General features: G+C 44.9%; 1 protein-coding gene across 1 annotated transcript in view; it reads left to right on the forward strand.

Moving 5' to 3' along the window:
• Positions 1-1,586: 1,586 nt before the first annotated feature.
• PCBD2 (pterin-4 alpha-carbinolamine dehydratase 2) overlaps positions 1,587-19,846 on the forward strand; it is a gene marked incomplete at both ends in the record, with an annotated part of 65,948 nt that continues 47,688 nt past the window's right edge. The window contains 2 exons of the mRNA XM_080713333.1: positions 1,587-1,667; positions 4,639-4,767. Coding sequence (XP_080569459.1) covers positions 1,587-1,667; positions 4,639-4,767 — 210 coding nt within the window. The remainder of the gene's footprint in view (positions 1,668-4,638; positions 4,768-19,846) is intronic.

Below are 19,846 nucleotides of genomic sequence, written 5' to 3' on the forward strand. Positions count from 1 at the left end.
CTCATGATAATTAATTATTCCACCAATAAATCAATTAAGCAGAGAGAGATACAGTATACAATTTCTTGAAAAGTCTATAATTTAGAGTCTTTCCAGCTTATCTAATTGATTGGACAATGGAGACCACCATCAGCCTAAGGATCATAAAAATTCCCAGACTGTCACTGGAATGAGGTCCTGAGGAGGTTCCCAAAGGGAGGTGGACCTCAACTAAGGCCGAGGACCTTTGGCATCACAGAAAGGAGTCTAAGGACAGCTCACAGTGAAGCATAGATTGATTTTTTTTTGTTTTGGAAACAGGGTCTGAGTTGCAAAGGGCCTAAGTAGCTGAGGCTGGCTTTGAACCTGCACAATCCTTCTGTCTCAGCCTCCCGAATGCTGGGATTACAAACCAGCTCTACAATGCCCAGCTGCATAGACTGATTTTGAGAGAAAGAAAATACATTCTCTCAAAGACATGGCAGGGTGAGGACATTGAAGGGGAATGTGTTAGGGGTGTGTGTGTGTGTGTGTGACTGCAGATCAAATTCAGGGGCATTCTATTTTGGAACTACACCTCCAGTCTTTTTTGAATTTTGTTTATTTTTATTTTTATTTTTGGTGGTACTGGGGTGGAACCCAGAGGCTTTCTAGCTCTGGGCTATACTCCCAGACCTATTTTATATTTTTTATTTGGAAACAGGGTCTCACTAAGTTGCTGAGAGCCTCACTAAGTAGCTGAGGCTGGCTTCGAACCTGTGCGATTCTCCTGTCTCAGCCTCCTAAGCGGGGATTACAAGCGTGCGCCACCACGCCCGGCTTCTTTTTTAAATTTTGAAGCAGGGTCTTGCAAGGTTGCTGAGAGTCTTGTTAGGTTGTTGAGGCTGGTCTCAAATCTGCAATCCTTCTGCTATTTATTTATTTATTTATTTATTTATTTATTTGCAATACCGAGGATGGAGCCCATGGGTATTTTACCTCTGAACCAAACCTCCAGCCCAATTTTATTCTTCATTTTGAAACAGGGTCTCACGAAGTTGCAGAGGGCCTCACTAAGTAGCTGAGGCTGGCCACGAACCCCATGATCCTCCTATCTCAGCCTCCCAAGGACTGAAATAAAAAACGTGCACCTGCCAGCTACATTGTAGACATATTTATACATTTAAAGTCTATAATACAGGAACCAGATGTGGTGGTGCATCTTGTAATCCTAGTACTTCAGTGGCTGAGACAGGACCCCAGGTTTGAGGCCAGCCTCAGCAATGGAGGGAGACCCTGTTACAAAATAAAAAATAAAAGAGGACTGGGGTATAATTCTACCCAAAGATAGAATACTCCTGGGTTCAGTTCCCAGTACTGTGTGTGTGTGTGTGCTGACCTAAGAGGATGTTTTTGTTTTTCTTTTTGTCAGACACTAGATATATTATTATTTACTAGGGGTTGTTTCTTTTGGGTGGGGAGGATCCTGGGGGTTAAACCGGGGGCGGGGGTGGGGCGGGGTGGGGGAGGGGCGGAGGCGGCGGGGCCGAGCGGGGGAGGGGGGCGGAGGCGGAGGCGGAGGCCGGGGCGGCGGAGGCCGGTCTCGCGGCGGGCGGGCGGGCGGCGGCATGGCGGCGTGGCGCGGGCCATGGGGCGCGGCGTGGCGGTGGGCTGCGGGGCGCGCGGGGCGGCGGGCCCTGGCGGCCGAGGTGAGTGCGGGCGGGGTCCGGCCTCCTGCGGCCCCGCGGCCTGGGAGCCCTGGGCGGCCGAGCGCGGCGGGCGGGCGCTGGGGCGATTGAGCAGGGCCGGGTGGGGGCCACACTTCGGGTTTCTTTCCACCTTCGGGGATTTTCAGCCAGTTTTCCTGGTTTAGGAATGAATAGTTTGGAGTAAATAAATTCGAGGGAAAACTTTAGCCTGCAGCACCACCTCGTGGAAAAGTGCTGCATTAAAATCACTATTTCTTTTCCTTAAACTGCCAGAGTACGTTTGAAATTTCCTTAATAGTTTTTTTTTTTTTTTTTTTTTTGTGCGGTACTGGGGATGGAACCCAGGGGCATTCCACCTCCGAGCTACACCGCCAGTCCTAATTTTAGGCTTTTTATTTTGTATTTTTTGCGGGTCTCGGGACGACGTCTGAGCTACACCCCCTGCCCTATGTTTTGTTTTTGTTTTTTGGTGGTACTGGGGTTTCTGGACGCTACACTCCCAGACCTATATTTTTATTTGGAAACAGGGTCTCTTAAACCAGCGAGGCTGGCTTCGAACCAGCGCGATCCTCCTGCTTCCGCCTCCCAAGCGCCGGGATTACAAGCGTGCCCGGCCCTATTTTTTTATTCTTTATTTGGAAACAGGGCCTCACTAAGTAGTAGCTGAGTCAGTCCTCGAACCGTGAACCTCCTGTCTCAGCCTCCCAAATGCTGGGATTACAAGCGTGTGCCACCAACCTCAGTTTAAGACCCTGTTTCAATAAATAAATAAATAAATAAATAAGAAATTAAAAAAAAGAAAAAGAAAACAAAGCCAGGTGTGGTGGAACACACTTGTAATCCCAGTACTTTGGGAGGCTGAGACAGGAGGATTGTGGTTTACAGACAGCCTCAGCTACTTAGTATGCCCCTGTGTTCAGCTATTTAGAATACCCCTGGGATCCATCCCCAGACCCTAAAAAAAAAGGGGGGGTGGGGTGGGAGGCTGGAGCTGGAGCGCAGAGGTAAAATAACCTGGAGTTCAATCCTCAGCACCAGAAACCAATAAACAAAGACAAGAGACCTCATGCAAATAGGTGGTGAGGATTCCAGGATGACAGGGGCAGTCTGAATGACAGCAGGCCAGGGTTTCAGAGCCCTGGGTTGCAGCCCTGACAGCGCACTTGCCGGATTTCTTTGCAGGGTGTTTTTGCTTTAGTTTCTTACATTCTGGAATTCAGCAAACTAAGAAGGCCGGTGGTAATGCTTAGTCATAGTTGTACCTGTAATAAACCGAGATGCTGAGAGGTGAAGTTTGAGGCAGCAGTAAGGGGTGTGAGATAGCATACCATGGAGGGAGCCTATTTAGGACAGGGCTAGCTTACTTTTGTATTTATTTATTTATGATACTGGGGGTGGAACATAGGGTCATTCTACTTCCAAGTTACGTCCCCAGCCCTATTTTTTATTCTTTATTTTATTATTATTGTTATTTTCTTTTTTTGGCACTACTGTGGTTGGAACCCAGGGGCATTCTACCTCCAAGCTACACTCCTTGACTTATCTATTTATTTATTTTTTGGTGGTACTGGGGTTCTTGGAAGCCCTTCTACCTCCGGGCTATACTCCCAGACCTATTTTTTATATTTTATTTGGAAACAGGATCTCTTAAGCCAGCGAGGCGGGCTTCAAACCAGCGCGATCCTCCTGTCTCCGCCTCTCAAGCGTGGGGATTACAAGCGTGCGCCACATGCCCGGCCCCTTGACTTATTTTTTTTTTTTATTTTTTTATTTTTGGTGGTACTGGGGTTCCTGGAAGCCCTTCTACCTCCGGGCTACACTCCCAGACCTATTTTTACATTTTTATTTGGAAACAGGGTCTCCTAAGCCAGTACCCGCGGCTGGCTTCGAACCTGCGCAATCTTCTTGTCTCCGCCTCCCAAGCGCAGGGATTACAAGCGTGCGCCACCACGCCCGGCGTTTGACTTATTTTTTTATTCTTTATTTTGAAACAGGGTCTCACTGAGTTACAAAGGGCCTCACTAAGTAGCTGAGGTTGTCTGCAAACTGTGATCCTCCTGTCTCAGCCTTCCCAAAGCTGGGATTACAAGTGTGTGCCACCACACCTGGCTTGCTTATTTATTTATTTATTTATTTATTTATTTATTTATTTATTTATTTTGGTAGTGGGGTTTGAACCCAGGGGCATTCTACCCCTGAGCCACACACCCAGCCCAATTTTTATTTGGAAACACGGTATCACCAAGTTGCAGAGGGCCTCACTAAGTAGCTGAGGCTGGTTGTGAACCTGAGATTCTCTTGCCTCAGCCTCCAAAGTACTAGATTATAGGTGTGCAGCATAGAACACTGACTTGTCTATCTTTTCAAAACAAAGAAATGAAAGATGGTTAGAATTTGTTGCCATTAAGTCTTTTTATACCTCTCTCTCTCTCTCTCTCTCTCTTTCTCTTTCTCTCTCTCTCTTTCTCTCTCCGTACTGGGGATGGAAACCAGGGGCATCTAAATTACACCCCCAGCCCAATTTTTTTATTCTTTATTTTGAAACAAGGTCTTACTAAGTTGCAAACGGCCTCACTAGCCAGGCGTGGTGGCGCACATTTGTAATCCCAGCACTTGGGAAGCTAAGACAGGAGGATCGCTCAGGTTCGAAGCTACTTAGTGAGCTCTCAGCAATTTAGTAAGACCGTGTTTCCAAATAAAGTATAAAATAGGTCTGAGAGTATAACCCAGAGGTAGAAGTTCCCTGGGTTCCATCCATAGTACCAAACACACACACAAAGGGCCTCACTAAGCAGCCCAGGCTGTCTGCAAACAGTGATCCTCCTGTCTCAGCCTCCCAAATGCTGGGATTACAAGCATGCGCCACCACGCCAGGCTGTACATCTCTTTTTAAGGTAAAGAGTTATAAGTTCACTTAAAGAGTTTAAGTAAACTGCTACATTTTCAGATATGAAATGTATTCTGTTTATAGTCAGCAAATGTCCAGTTGACAGCTGAGGAGAAGAAGCAAGTTATCCTTGAACTTAAAGCAGCGGGATGGTCAGAGTTAAGTGAGCGAGATGCCATCTACAAGGAATTCTCCTTCAAAAGTTTTAATCAGGTAATTATAAATTCTTGCAATGTCACGGTCTATTTTTGTCAGGCTGTAACTATTTTTTTTATTATTTATTTATTATTTATTTATTTTACAGTACTGGGAATATTCTACCTCTGAGCTACACCCCCAGCCCTATTTTTTTTAATATTTATTTATTTATTTATTTATTTATTTATTTTTTGTGAGTCTGGGGATGGAACTCAGAGGCATTTGACCTCCGAGCTACACCCCTGCCCAATTTTTTATTCTTTATTTTGAAACAGGGTCTCATTGAGTTGTAGAGGGCCTCACCAAGTAGCTGAGGCTGTCCGTGAACCTCAATCCTCAGGTCTCAGCCTTCGGAATGCTGGGATTATAAGCATGTGCCACCACACCCAGCTTATTATTTATTTTGAAACAGGGTCTCACTGAGTTGCAAAGGGCTTCACTAAGTAGTAGCTGAGGCTGTCCACAAACCTGGATTCTCCTGTCTCAGCCTCCTAAATGCTAGAATTACAAGTGTGTGCCAGCATGCCTGGCTTATTCTTTATTATTTTTATTATTATTTTTTGCGGTATTGGGGATGAAACCCAGGGGCATTCTACCTCTGAGCTACATCCCCAGCCTTATTATTATTATTTTTGTGTGTGTGTGTGTGGTACTGGGGATGGAACCCAGGGGCTTTCCTACCTCCGGGCTACACTCCCAGACCTATTTTATACTTTATTTGGAAACAGGGTCTCACTAAGTTGCTGAGAACCTCACTAAGTAGTTTAGGCTGGCTTCGAACCTGTGTGATCCTCCTGTCTCAGCCTCCCAAGTGCTGGGATTACAAGTGTGCGCCACCACGCCCGGCCCCAGCCCTATTTTTTATTCTTTATTTTGAAGCAGGGTCTCACTGAGTTGCAAAGGATCTCATTAAGTAGCTGAGGCTGGCCTTGAACCGGGGTCCTCTGGTCTCAGCCTCCTGAATGCTGGGATTACAAGCATGCAGCACCACACCTGGCTAGGATTTTTAATTTCTTTTGGAATGGTAAATAACATTAAAAGAGGGTGTGAACCTTTTATATTTTTATTCATATAAAACCTGAGAAATATACCTGCTTGACTGATTTCCTCTACTTCTTCTGGTCAAGTTGTGAGTTTTCTCCCAAGTTGCTGTCTTCCCAGTCGGCTCATTTTCCCCAAGCCGGCTCTTGAAGCTTTTCATAAACCTGGCCTCCCTCTTGGAGACTCAGCCAGTTAACAAGGTAACTGTTTCATTTGGGGCCCCGCCCTCTTTAGAGAGTCATCTCCCATGACTTACCCTTCAGTTACCACTCCACTGCATTTGTATAAGGTAAATGCTTCTGACTATCTCATGTTTGTTTAGTTAGTTTGGTAATCCTTTGGACAGATTTATTGTTTTTATTTATATTAGGTGTCAGCAACTAGAAGTCAGAGGCCCTGTTTGCTTAAATAATTCTCTATTGTATCTAGCACAGTTCTGGGTACAAACAGGCATTTGATCAATGCAGACATTGATTATAGTGTTCGCCAGTTTCTAGAGGGGTGTGTGAGGACCAGCTTTCCACCATAGAAGCCTCTGCGTGTTTTCTTAGTAAATGCCGTTGGCTCCACTGAGCTGCCTGCCCTATTCTGTTCTTCATCCATCTGGCTGCCAGCCATCGGCTGTGAGTCCCCAGCTCCTGAGGAACCTGGACCATGCAGACTCCCTGTCCCTGCTGCCCCACGTGCTCGACAGCTCTTGTCAGGGGCTTAGCACTCTGTGGCTGGTGGCAGGGAATCCCATTGGTACAGTAAGCTTGTGCATAAGCTCTAGGTAGCATTTTCCAAGCTTATTAAAATTCTTACATGTGTACAGCTTGACTTCTTTAAGCCTGAGCTAATTTATTGGGCTTGAACATGTGGCTTAAAGTACTTGGTGTTGCCTCAGGCCCTTCCCATGAGTCAGTCCTCTAGCACCACTCCAACCTTGCGCTTGGGGCAACTTTCAGAAATGTGGGGAAGCGGAGCTGCCCAGGGCTTCCTTGATTTACTGTACCATTATTCACTAGGACATTTCATTAACCAGGCTTTCCCCCTTTCACCCAGCCTTTAGGAAAAAGGCAGATGCTAAGAAAATCAGCTGGTGTCAGGAATGTGTTCAGAGAAGCGGCACTGAGATTATATGTTGGGGTTAGTTTTCTTGCAGGCTTCTCTGACTTCTTTCTGGAATGGCACTGATGCCATGACACTGTCAAAGACAGCCAGGAGCACAAGTGGGGCTTATTGCTTCTTTCATGAGGGAGAGCCCACCCCATAGGAACTATGGGGCATTTCAGGAAAGCTGTGAGAAGATTTGGGTTTGTGCAGCCCAGTGCGGTGGCACACACCTGTCATCCCAGTGCTTGGAAGGCTGAGACGGGAGGATCTCGGGTTCAAGGCCAGTCTCAGCAATTTAGCAAGACCCTCAGCAACTTAGATGCTGTTTCAAAATAAATAAAAAGAGTTGGGGTGTGGTGTGGAGGTAGAGTGGCCCTGGGTTTAATCTTCAGGCCAAAAAAAAAGCATATGGGCTTGTGCTAAGTGATCTTGGAGAGTCTTCAAGGAATCAGGGCTTCGCTCCGAATGAGGTGCTGTCATTAAATGGACAGTTCTGTGAGTCAGCATGTTCATACATCTTACCCATAGGGAGAGCCGACTAAGCTGAAACCAAAACTGAAAATGGAGAAGAAGTTGCGGCTCATTAGCTGGGAAGAAGGGATGGTTGGTATTTTATGGCTTGGATACTGTTCATGTTTTGTGTATCTTCAGATATCATTACAAAGTGGTCTATTTTTTTTTTTTTTTCAGTACTGGGGATTGAGCCCAGGGGCATTCTACCTCTGAACTATACTCCCAGTCCTATTTTTTTTTTTAATTCCTTATTTTGAAACAGGATCTCACTAAATTGTGGAGGGTCTCACTAAGTAGCTGAAACTGGCTGCAAACCTGCAATCCTCCTGTCTCAGCCTCCCAAGTACTGAGATTACAAGCGTACACCACCATACCTGGCCAGAGTCATCTAATTTTGTTCTAATCCATCATGGTTACAGAGTGACTCTGCTGTTGATATTCTATTCAACAGGAGAGCCCAAGGCCTGGTTGTTAACAGCCTTAGGTCAGCTTCCTGACACTAGGAGCTGCTTATTCCCTGGTACTGACAGATCCTCACTCATCTTTTAGAAAAGTCTTTTTTTGTGTGTGTGTGGTACTGTGGATTGAACCCAGGGGCATTCTACCTCTGAGCTACACCCCCGCCCTATTTTTTTATTCTTTATTTTGAAACAGGGTCTCACTAAGTTGCGGAGAGCCTCTCTAAGTAGCTAAGGCTGTCTGCAAACTGCAACCATCATGCCCAGCTCAAGAAAAGCCATTTTCTAAATTGTGGTAACAATATAACATTAAAATAGGATTATATAAATTAAATAAATTTCCCATTACAATTTTATTTTTTCTATTCTAGTCTTCATGTATATGTATATGTATATGTATATGTATATGTATATGTATATATACACATATATAATATTTATTGGTAGTGGGGATTGAACCCAGGGGCATCCTGCCTTTAAGCTGTTCCCTGAGCCCTTATTTTTTTTTAAATTTTGAGACAGGGTCTTGCTAAGTTGCTGAGGGCCTCACTAAGTTTCTGAGGCTGGCCTCCAATCAGTAGTTCTCCTATCTCAACCTCCTAAGTATAGGTACAATTAATTAATTAATTAATTTTTGCAGAACTGAAGATGGAACCCAGGGGCATTCTACCTCCAAGCAATACCCCCAGCCCTGTTTTTTATTCTTTATTTTGAAACAGGGTCTCACTGATTTCAAAGGGCCTCACTAAGTAGATGAGGCTGGCCGCGAACCGCGATCCTCTTGGGTCAGCCTTCTGAATGCTGGGAGTACAAGCGTGCGCCATCATGCCCAGCTTATAGGCATAGTTAATTTAAAGAAAATTTAGTTTAATTTTATCATAAGCATAATATTCATTAATTCACCAAATATTTGTTAAGTTTCTTCTCTGTACTAGGTGCTATTTTAATTTTTAATTTTTTAGTGGTACTGGGGATGAAACCTGGGGCCTTCTACCTCGGGGCTACACCCCAGACCTATTTTATATTTTATTTGGAAACAGGGTCTCTTAAGCCAGCTGAGGCTGGCTTCAAACCTGCGTGATCCTCCTGTCTCAGCCTCCCAAGCGTCGTGGGGATTATAAGCGTGCGCCACCACTCCTGGCCTAGGTGCTATTTTAAGTGCACGTAGCTCTTGCTCCAGTGTAGAAGATAGACAATAAACAGATGGATGGATAATGGCATGACATTACTTCATGATGAGTGACAGGAAGAAGATTGAAGTAAAAGGTGAAGGGGGAAGCATGCTTTCATGGTCTGGAGTAGCCTCTGGGGAGGGCTCCCTGAGCCTGAGTAATGCACAGGAGCTCAGTGTATGAGGAGCGGGGGAGAGAGCCCAGTGAAGAGAACAGCTGGCAGAGTTCCTGAAGCAGGACCAGCTTGATGTGCTTGGGCAGGCAGCTGGAAGGCCAGAGTCCAGAGGGGAGAAGGAAGGCCACTGGGGCCTGTCGGCTTAGTGAGGACTTTGGATTTTATTCTGTGGAAGAAAGCTGTTGGGTGCATTTTGCGTAAAAAAAAATGTCATTATTGCTGGGCATGGTGGCGCACGCTTGTAATCCCCGTGCTTGGGAGGCGGAGACAGGAGGATCACGGAGGTTTGAAGCCAGCCGCGCTGGTTTAAGAGACCCCGTTTCCAAATAAAATATAAATTAGGTCTGGGAGTGTAGCCCGGAGGTAGAAGGGTTTCCAGGAACCCCAGTACCACCAAAAAAAAAAAAAAGAAGAAAAAAAGAAAGAAAGATTAAAAAATAGGGCTGGGGGTGTAGCTTGGAGGCACAGTGCCCCTGGGTTTCATCTCCAGTACTGCAAAAAAAAAAAAAAAAAAAAGTCATTTAGCTTAGCTTCTGTTGAGAATAGGCAGTAGGTGGGCAAGAGCGGAGACAGGCAAGCTGTGTGGGACCCTATTATAGGAGCCCAGGCAGGAGGTGATGGGAAACCATGGTGGTAGCAGTGGAGGTGGACACGATGTGAGATTCCTCATACAGTTTCAGGCAGACATCAAGACTCGCTTATGTGTAACGCAGTGGAGAGCACTTGCCTAGCATGTGCAAGGCTTTGGGTTTCTTCTCTCTCTTTCTCTTTCTTTCTTTCTTTCTTTCTTTCTTTCTTTCTTTCTTTCTTTCTTTCTTTCTTTCTTTCTTTCTTTCTTTCGTGGTACTGGGGATGGAACCCAGGGGGATTCTACCCTGAGCTACACCCCCGGTTCTATTTTTTTATTCTTTTATTTATTTATTTATTTATTTTTGCAGGTTTGGGGATGGAACCCAGGAGCATTTGACCTCTGAGCTACACCCCCTGCCCTGTTTTTTATTCTTTGTTTTGCAAATGATAAACACTGAGTTGCAGAGGGCCTCACTAAGTAGCTGAGGCTGTCCACAAACTGCAATCCTTGGGTCTCAGCCTCCCGAATGCTGGGATTACAAGCGTGCGCCACCACGCCTGGCTTTCTTTTATTTTTTGAAACAGGTCTCACAGAATTGCGAAGAGTACCTAGCCTATTAAAAACAAAACAAAACAAAAAACTTGGCCAAGTGTGGTGGCGCATGCTTGTAATCCCAGCATTTGGGAGGCTGAGACCGGAGGATTAGGGTTCTCGGACAGCCTCAGCTACTTAGTGAGACCCTTTTTCAAGGACAGGGGGTATAACTCGGAGGTCGAATGCCCCTGGGTTCCATCCCCAGACCCATTTAAAAAAAAAAATCTTAGCTGGGTGTGGTGGCGCACGCTTGTATTCCCAGCATCCAGGAGGCTGAGACTGGAGGATCTCATTTTGTGGACAGTCTCAGCTACTTAGTGAGGCCGTCTGCAACTCAGTGAGACCTGGTTTCAAAATAAAGAATAAAAAAAAATAGGGCAGGGGGTGTAGGTCGGAGGTCAAATGCCCCTGGGTTCCATCCCCAGACCCACACACACACACACAAAAATCTTTGTTGAACATATAAGTAGAAAAATACATTCTGTTTTTGTTGTTCAATAGGTTATGAAAATTTTCAGTTCTTTATAGACCTTTTATTTTGCCTACAGTAAAATCATCAGGAGTAGGATTACATTTGGTAATGGGGATTTTTTTGGTAATGGGGATTTAGCCCAGGGGCATTCTACTTTTGAGCTACCCCGCACAGCCCTATTTTATTTTAATTAATTAATTAATTTTTGTGGTATTTGGGATTGAACCCAGGGGCATTCTACCTCTGGCTTATACCACCAGCCCTACTTTTTATTCTTTATTTTGAAACAAGGTCTCACTAAATTGTGGAGGGTCTCACTGAGTAGCTAAGGCTGTCTGCAAACCTGTGATTCTTCTGGATCGGCCTCCCCAGTCCTGGAATTACAAGTGTGTTCCATCACACTTAGCTTATTCTTTATTTTAAACAGGGTCTCACTAAGTTGTGGAAGGCTTTACTAAGTTGCTGAGGTTGGTTGTGAACCTGCAAACCTCCTGTCAGCCTTCCAAGTATGCACCACCATGTCCAGGTTATAATTATTAAATGGTTTGTGTATGTAGTTTCTATGAACTGGTATGACAGTTTTTTTTTTTTTTTTTTTTTTTTTTTTGGTGGTACTGGGGATGGAATCCAGGGGCCTTCTACCTCGGGGCTACACTTCCACACCTATTTTATATTTTATTTGGAAACAGGATCTCCTTCTCTTAAACCAGCCAAGGCTGGCTTTGAACCTGCGCGATCCTCCTGTCTCAGCCTCCCAAGCATGGGGATTACAAGCGTGCACCACCATGTCCGGCTATGACAGTTTTTTTTTTTTAAATCTCTATTTCTTTTATTACTATGGAAAATGAACTGTGTATTTTAGGAACATTTTCAGTGACCCTGGGAACCTATTTTTCAAAGCTGTGTGCGTTTTCAGGTTTTATTATAATAATAAATAGCCAGCAAATGCATGCCTATAATCCTAGTACTTGGGAAGCTGAGAAAGGAGAATCACATGTTCATGGTCAACCTCAGAAATTTAGTGAGACCCTGTTTCAAAATAAAAAAAATAGGGCTGGAGTGTAGGTCAGAGGTAAAATGCCCCTGGGTTGAGTCTGTAGTACCACAAAAGCAACATACAAAACAAAACCCCAGTTAAACACATTTGATTTTCTTTTCTCTCAGAGGTTTTATTCCAAGATGTAGTTGGTTTCAAATATCCCAGATCCATTTGATACCTCAGATGTATACAAATCTGAGGCTGTAAGTAAGAAAATTCCCAGCGGATTCCCTCAGCATAGGCAGGTGAAGGGGCCGTGGTGTCAGTGGCTGTCAGCCTCTGCCTTGGCAGTGGTGCACATGCCTGCAGTGCATATGGGCTGATGGCGGTGTGCTGGTGCCAGACAGTGAGTCTTTGTCAGTAGATGGCTTGGCCGTGCTGGGACTCAGCGCGGGGAGTTTCTATACTCAGAGTGCTTGGGCTCAGACAGGGTGGGGTTGGCATTTGTAAAGGAGTGTTGCTCTTCTGTTCGTTTACATGTAAGGAGGAAGAGGTCTGTAAATGACATATAAACGTATTTTTGGGTGTCTGGCATCTGCAGGGTGTCTGCATTGAAAGAACAAAATATTAGAAATGTGGATGTGAGCGTTCTATAAAGGCAAATTTTGTGATGTATTGTCATGTAAAATCAGGACATTTGAAGCTTTGGAAGTAGGTGCAGGAGGTGGGGCTTTGGAAATCAGGAAACAGTTCCTTCAGATGCCAGCAAGTAGAGCCCTCTAGGGCAGGAGCCTGGCCTGGCCAAGTGGCCCCCCTCTTTTCCCCGAGTAGGGTGCCCCATTCCCTTGTTCCTCAATTCCTGGGACCGTCTTGTTCAACATGCAAGCAAGCTGAGTGGTAGGAAGAGGTAAGCAGCAGTGGCTGGGCTCTGGGTTTGGTTCTGTACCTTTTGGATGGATGAAGGACTGGGTGGAGGCCACAAGGAGTTTCCTGCAGGTAGCAGAGAAGGCCCAAGCTTTGTGAGAAGGAACTGAAGTTGCCTGTGTTCCAAGAGGAGCTCCTGGGCCTTGTCTTGCTTTCTTAGGGGCATGCCAGCCAGGGGTCTTGTTGTCTGAGATTGAGTCATATGAAGTAACTGGTTGGTACCCAATCATCTTTCCCCTTCAAAGGGGCACTTTCACGTGGTTTGATCTACTAGCTCATCTAAGTATAGTACCTTTTTATTTTTGGTGGTACTGGGGTTCCTGGAAACCCTTCTATCTCCGGGCTACACTCCCAGGTCCATTTTTTATATTTTTGTTTGGAAACAGGGTCAAGTCAGCGCGGCTGGCTTTGAACCTGCGCGATCCTCCTGCCCCCGCCTCCCAAGCGCGGGGATTACAGGCGTGCGCCACCACGCCTGGCAGGATAGGACCTTTTGCAAGGCACGTTTCAAGCTTTCTTTGTTCTCTGGCTTGTTCATCACACCCACATTCATGACTACTGTCACGGAGACACTCTTGGAGCCTCCTGTGTGCCAGCCCACAGCGGCTGCCCTGGTGTTCTGGGTACCTAGCAGCTGTAGTGCCACGCAGGAGTGGAATCGGTAAAGTATTTCTCTTCCTGTACCAGAGAGACTCTTGCATAGAGCACTTGAAAATTCCTATTGTGGACTGACTTTATGAAAATGTTTTATGGAGGAGTTTGATTTGATAATAGGCTTATGGTTAACATTTTGAAATTCGTAGTGAAGCCAGAGGCTGGATGAAGAAAGAGAGCGGTTCGTGAAGATCTCTGCAGTTCTCTGCAGGATTTGAGTGGAGGTCTCAGCTATTCTCATTGTGAATGTGTGAGTTCGAATATTATTATTCTTTGCACATCAGGGCTATGAGTGAGCAGTACATGTGAGCAATCTTGAAAATAATCTTTCACCTGTTGAGGGGATGGAAGCACTCGCATGGAGAATATGTCCAAGGCTTGGGCACCATGCAAGTTAGAAAGTATCAGTTGCTTTAAGGTATAGGCTAATTTCTGTGTGTCTGAGACCAGGTAAAGTGAAAACTTGTGTGCTTATCACAAACAGTAGCTTACACTTAATATGTGCTCACTGGTGGGCTTTGTAGCTACTGCCGACTAGAAATCTGCAAAAGTGTGCATAGTTTTCCTTGGAATGGAGACAGGCATGTTTTAGCAAACATTACCTCAAATCCGAGAAGCTCATAAAAATATTTGTGTGGTAGTCATGTTGCAGTTCTTTGGATTCTTCCCGAGTTCCAGGAGCACCGAGCAGGATGTGTTGATGTTGTCAGCTGGTGGCTAAACCATCAGTGTTGGTGTCCACCAGGGTAGGGAGATTAGAGCGAAGATGCCATCGTTTGGATTTTTGCTTCTGCTATTTGTGTTATACAGCGGGTTTAAACCTGATGTGCATCTGTAAAAAGCACACACGATAGATGAAGAGAAACGTAGAACAGGCGCTAGCAACGCAGATGTGACTCCACGCTGCCGTGCGAAAGTGCTGTGGTCATTATACAGTCCTTTAATAAAAATGGACTTTTAACTGCATCAATTTTTCTTAGTTGTATAGTAAATCTTCTGTTTACAGAACTTAGCCTGAGTATTTTGTAAAAGTGAAACTGCCAAGAAATATAATTTCCTCAACAGTCTTTGTCTTGCCCTTAACAGATGGCATAAAATCAGGTGTGTAAAAAATAAAAAAGCAGTTTGAGCTGACGTGAAAGGTATTTCAGATTTATGCTTTGCAGATGATATTGGTATGATTAATGCGTTCATTGAGTTTTTTATTGCTTTTCACAGATAATGTACATGATGCATGGAAAATGTTGAGTTTAAATCTTTGCCAGGTTTAGACTGTGAATATCAACAGATGTTATCGTATAAGTATCATATTATTATAAAATAAAAAATTTGTCATGAAATACATTGACATAAATTTCATTTATGTAAATTGCTTTCTTTAGTATAAAATCTTAGTGTACATATTAGGGCTTGTGAAATACTTTAGATGAGATTAACTTGGTATAAAGTCACAAATGGGTTGCTTTAAATTTAACTGACAAGAAAATAGCACTCAAGAGTTAGGAAATTCTGAGGTATTTGTTTTCAGCCTGCATTGCTGGTACTGCTTAAATAGGCTGAATATGAATTAACAACAATGGTCTTCCAGTTCAATAATTGCAGAAAATAATTGGAAGGTGACCTTAAATAATAAAAAGTAAGCCAGGTGTGGTGGTGTCTGCTTGTAATCCAGTACTTGGGAGGCTGAGACAGGAGGATCACAGGTTCATAGCCAGCTTCAGCCACTTAGTGAGGCTCTCTGCAACTTAGAGTTTAAATAAAAAAAAGAAAATAATAGCTCTGGGGCGCTGTACCCCAGAGAAGCCCCTGAGTTCCATCCCTAGCAACACACACACACACACACACACACACACACACACACACACATATTTTGGTCTTATTCTTTTCTGTTGTTGGAGATTAAGCCCAGGGGTATTCTATCTCCAAGTTACCCCCCCCCCCAAACCCTTTTTATTTTTCTAAAAACAGAAGCTCAGCAAGTTGTTGCTGAGGCTGGCTGTGAATCTCAAGTACAGTTGTGCACCACCATACCTGGCTCTGTTTCTGGTCGTCTTTAGGAGGCCTGCCCGCTGCTCCAATATAGCTGTTATTAGTAGTTTTCAGGTTTGCACAGGTTTCACTCCTGAGTTTTGGTGCATTAAAGCTGTGACAAAGACGCTTGTATTCAGATGTTTCAGAACTTAGAGGCTGGGAGCTTGTGCAGCAGCCCTGTCCCTAGCCACTGCTTCTCAGCAGTGGTACCGGGCGGCATCGCCTTCCAGTGGCCAGGTAGTGGCCAGTTGCTGACTGTCCTCAGGAGGGACTTGGTGGACAATGGGTGAGGTTCTTTTTCCCTGGTTCTTAGGCTTCTGTGTTCTTTCTTTGTTTCTTTTTCTGTGGTATTAGGAATTGAGCCTAGGGATCCTCTACCACTAAGCTACACCCCCCAGCCATTTTTATTTTGAGACAGGATCTCTTCCTATTGCCTAGGCTGGCCTCAAACTTGCAGTCCTACTTCAGCCTCCTAAGTCACTGGGATTACAGGGATATGGCACCACTACCAGCTCTGTGTCCTTGGGAGGCTGAGACAGGAAGAATCACAGGTTTGAGGACAGCTTTAGCAACTTAGTGAGACTCTGTTTCAAAATGAAAAATAGAAAAGGGGCTGGAGGGCACAGCTCAGAGATAGAGTGCCCCTGGGCAGTGACATCCTGTTCTCTGTGTCACAGCTAATTGCTGTCATATTTCCCTTCTGTTCTAATTCATTCTTGGAATTATACACGATGACACTGAGCCAGGCTGAGACCAGGGGCTTGCTTGTGGTCACACTGGGTCATGTCACAGTAAGTGTCAGACTCACACCCCTGGTTCCTGCAGCAACATTTTTAGATCTTACTGTGAAACAGAAAGTTTTTTTGTGTGTGTTCTTTTGCTTTTCAGGAGAGACCTTGTTTTTCAAAGACTACCTGTTGGATCACTTTCCTTCCTTAAGTGGATTTCACCATGCTTCCCTGAGAAAGGGAACAGTCACCAGTTGACACAGACAAAGCTGTGCTTGTTTGGGAGTAACCCAGGTATCACTGTTGAGCAGTCAGAGGATATTTAATTGTATCATTAAAATCAATCCAGCAGCAAATATTGCTAATGAATCTGTTTGCTTGTGTGCTCTTCACCAGCAGGGTAGAATTGTGGTCTTTGCCATATTGTTCATCAAACCGACTTCAAATACCCTGTCTGTGACGCTCACCATGGTTCTGTTGGGCTTAGTGAGCTCAGCGAGGTGCTTGAGTTGGCAGCCGTGGAGGGGCTGGCAGCATCAGCCCCAGGTACAGGAAGAAGTTGTACCAGGAGTGCATGGTCTACCTCTGCCTACAGAGCTCCCAGTTTTGCTGGGGAGGTGGTGCATCTAGATTTTACAAGGTGGCTGATTTTTTTCAAACTGCCATGTTAATTGGGACTAAACTGTGAAGTACTAATAAGCCAAAGGAGATGTCATCCAGGATGGCCTCCTGAGGAAGGGGAGTTTTGAGTTGGTCCTTGAAGATTTGGTAGGTTCTGTGAGAGAAGGTGCTAAAGGAAGGGTTAGCAGGTGCCATGGGTCAAGGATTGGGAGAAGCCCATCCTACCTCTCATGTGATGGGGGAAATGAGGTCCCTGAGGTTCGTTCTGTGAGCTGGGCTACAGATCAGCAGGGGCTGTTTGTGGGGGCAGTTTTCTCCAGGTTTAACATTGCTTCAAGTTTAAGGTATCTGAAAGCAAGCACATGTCTTTCTTTCCTTCCACATGTTTCTCTGAGCAGCAGTACCATCACCCTCTCAAGCACCTGGACCTGAAACAAGAATTGTCGCAGTGGCTAGTTACTAAGAATAGCTTGTCGTCCTTTAGTGTCCTTTACCAGGTCTCTGCTGGTGGTGTGGGTGCTTGCCTTCCCTTAGAGTTCTAGGGACTTTCTGATTGCCTTTCACCTGTACAGTCCCCATTCCCACTGGCCTGCATGGCCCTTTGTTGTGACTGCTGGTTTCTGCTCAGGAAATCCCAGTGCCCTTTCTGTTGTACCTTGCAGGAAGTATTTCATCTCAGAAACTTTTTGTTTTGTTTTGTTTTTGTTTTTTTGCGGGTCTGGGGATGGAAACCAGGGGCATTCGACCTCTGAGCTATACCCCCTGCCCTATTTTTTATTCTTTATTTTGAAACAGGGTCACACTGAGTTGCAGAGGGCCTCACTAAGTAGCTGAGGCTGTCCACAAACTGTGATCCTCCAGTCTCAGACTCTGCTGGGATTACAGGCATGCGCCACTACGCCTGGCTTCATTTCAGAACTCTTTTTTTTTTTTTTGTGTGTGTGTGTGTGGTACTGGGATTCTGGGAAGCCCTTCTACCTACAAGCTACATTCCCAGACCTATTTTTCTATTTTTATTTGGAAACAGGGTCTCCAAAGACAGCATGGCTGGCTTTGAACCTGCGTAATCCTCCTGTCTCTGCCTCCCAAGTGCAGGGATTATAAGTGTGCGCCACCACACCTGGCCATCTCAAGCAAAGCTGCCCACTGTCCTGCCCTAGCCCTCTTTCTCCTTATTCCCATTAAAAAAAAAAAAGCCTCCTTATTCAGAGATTAGAACTGTACAGTTAGCCGGGCATGGTGGTGCATGTTTGTAATCCCAATACTTGGGAGGCTGAGACAGGAGGATCGTAGGTTTGATTCCAGCCTCACCTACTTAGTGAGGCCCTGTGCAACTTAGTGAGAACTTGTTTTAAACTAAAAAAAAAAAAAAAAAAAAAAAAAAAATAGGGCTGGGGATGTAGCTTGGAGGTAGACTGCTCCTGGCTTCAATCCCCAGTACTAAAAAAAACCAAAAAACAAAAAACTGAACAGTATCTGAGAGGCCACTCAGTCATTGCCCCACTGAAGAAGTGAGGGCCTCAGGCAGTGTAGTACTTTCACCAAGGACACAGAAGATTAGTGGCAGTTGTGGGACCAGGCCAAGATCCCTGGTATCTCAGTTCTGTTCTTTTCTACCCTATTCAAGTTGTTCTTCTCTCTGCTATCCCCATCTGTGTACGTTCTGCATTTTAATGTACTCCATGCTAATAAATAGTAATTGAGCACTTACTTTAGGCTAGGCATTGTGCTGGACTCTGATGTGCAGGAATTAACAAGGTGGACAGTCCATCTCTCTGGGGCTTACAGTATAGTGGGGGAGGGGAAGCATAAAAAAGACAAAATGAAAATATAATTACAAGTGTCCTGAAGGAAAATCCTAATAGCTAATGGTTTATGAGCATTTAAGGACTTTACATGTATTCATTCATTTGATCCTCTTAAAACTTTGTGAAGCCGACATCATTTCCCTTATTTTACGGATGAGGAAACTGAGGCTTAGCAAAGGCCCCACGGCTCGTGAACGTGGAATTAGGATTTGACTCATACCATGACTGGTGCAGATACTGATGACCTCTGCTGGAAAAGATGCTTTGGCCAATGATAATGGGGAGACTGGATTCTGGTGTTTTTTTTTTTTTTTTTTTTGTGTGTGTGTGTGTGTATGTATGTGTGTGGTATTAGGGATTAGGCCTAGGGGTGTTTTACCTCTGAGTGATACTCCAGCCCTATTTTTATTCTTTATTCTGAAACAAGGTCTCACTAAGTTGTGGAGGGCCTCATTAAGTAGTTGAGGCTGGCCGTGAACCAGATACTCCTGTCTCCGCCTCCCAAGTACTGGAATTACAAGCCACCGATCCCCTGGCTGGCTGGCTTGCCCCCCACCCCTCTCTGGATTGAACCCAGGGAATTCTACCTCCAGGCCATACCCTCCAGCCCTTTTCGCCCCTTTTATTTATTTTTTATTTTTTGGAACAATTGTGGGCCACCACTCTGGTGACTTGTTTCTGTTTGAAGAGAGCAGCCAGAGAAGGCCTCAGGAAGGAAGTGATAAACTAATGTATTTTAAAGAAGACTGGAGGAGCTGGGTGTAGTGGCAATGCCTGTAATCTTAGTACTTGGGAGGCTGAGACAGGAGAATCTCTGGTTTGAGGACAGCCTTAGCAAACAGACTCTCATCAACCTGGTGAGACCCTGTTTCAAAATAAAAAATAAAATAGGGCTGGGAGTGTAGCTCAGAAGTAGAATGCCCCTGGGTTCAATCCTCAGCAACACACATACAAATAATAGTAATAATAATAATAATAAGTAAAAAGACCAAAGGAAGTTGGGTGTGGTGGCACATGTGGTGGCATATGCCTGTAATTGCAGTATTGAAGAGGTTGAGACAGGAGGGTTCAGGTTCAAGGGCAGCCTCAGCAACTTAGACCCTGTTTTGGAATAAATAAAATAGGGCTGTGGGTATAGCTTGGAGGTAAGTTCAGTCCCCAGATCAAAACAATCCCAGTACCACCAACAAAAACACACTAGAGGATGCAGAGGATGGAGTAGAGGCAGAAAAAGTCAGGGAGAATAGTAAGCAGGCTG

The sequence above is a fragment of the Muscardinus avellanarius genome (genome assembly GCF_963383645.1).
Source record: "Muscardinus avellanarius genome assembly, chromosome: 1".
Lineage (NCBI taxonomy): Eukaryota > Metazoa > Chordata > Mammalia > Rodentia > Gliridae > Muscardinus > Muscardinus avellanarius.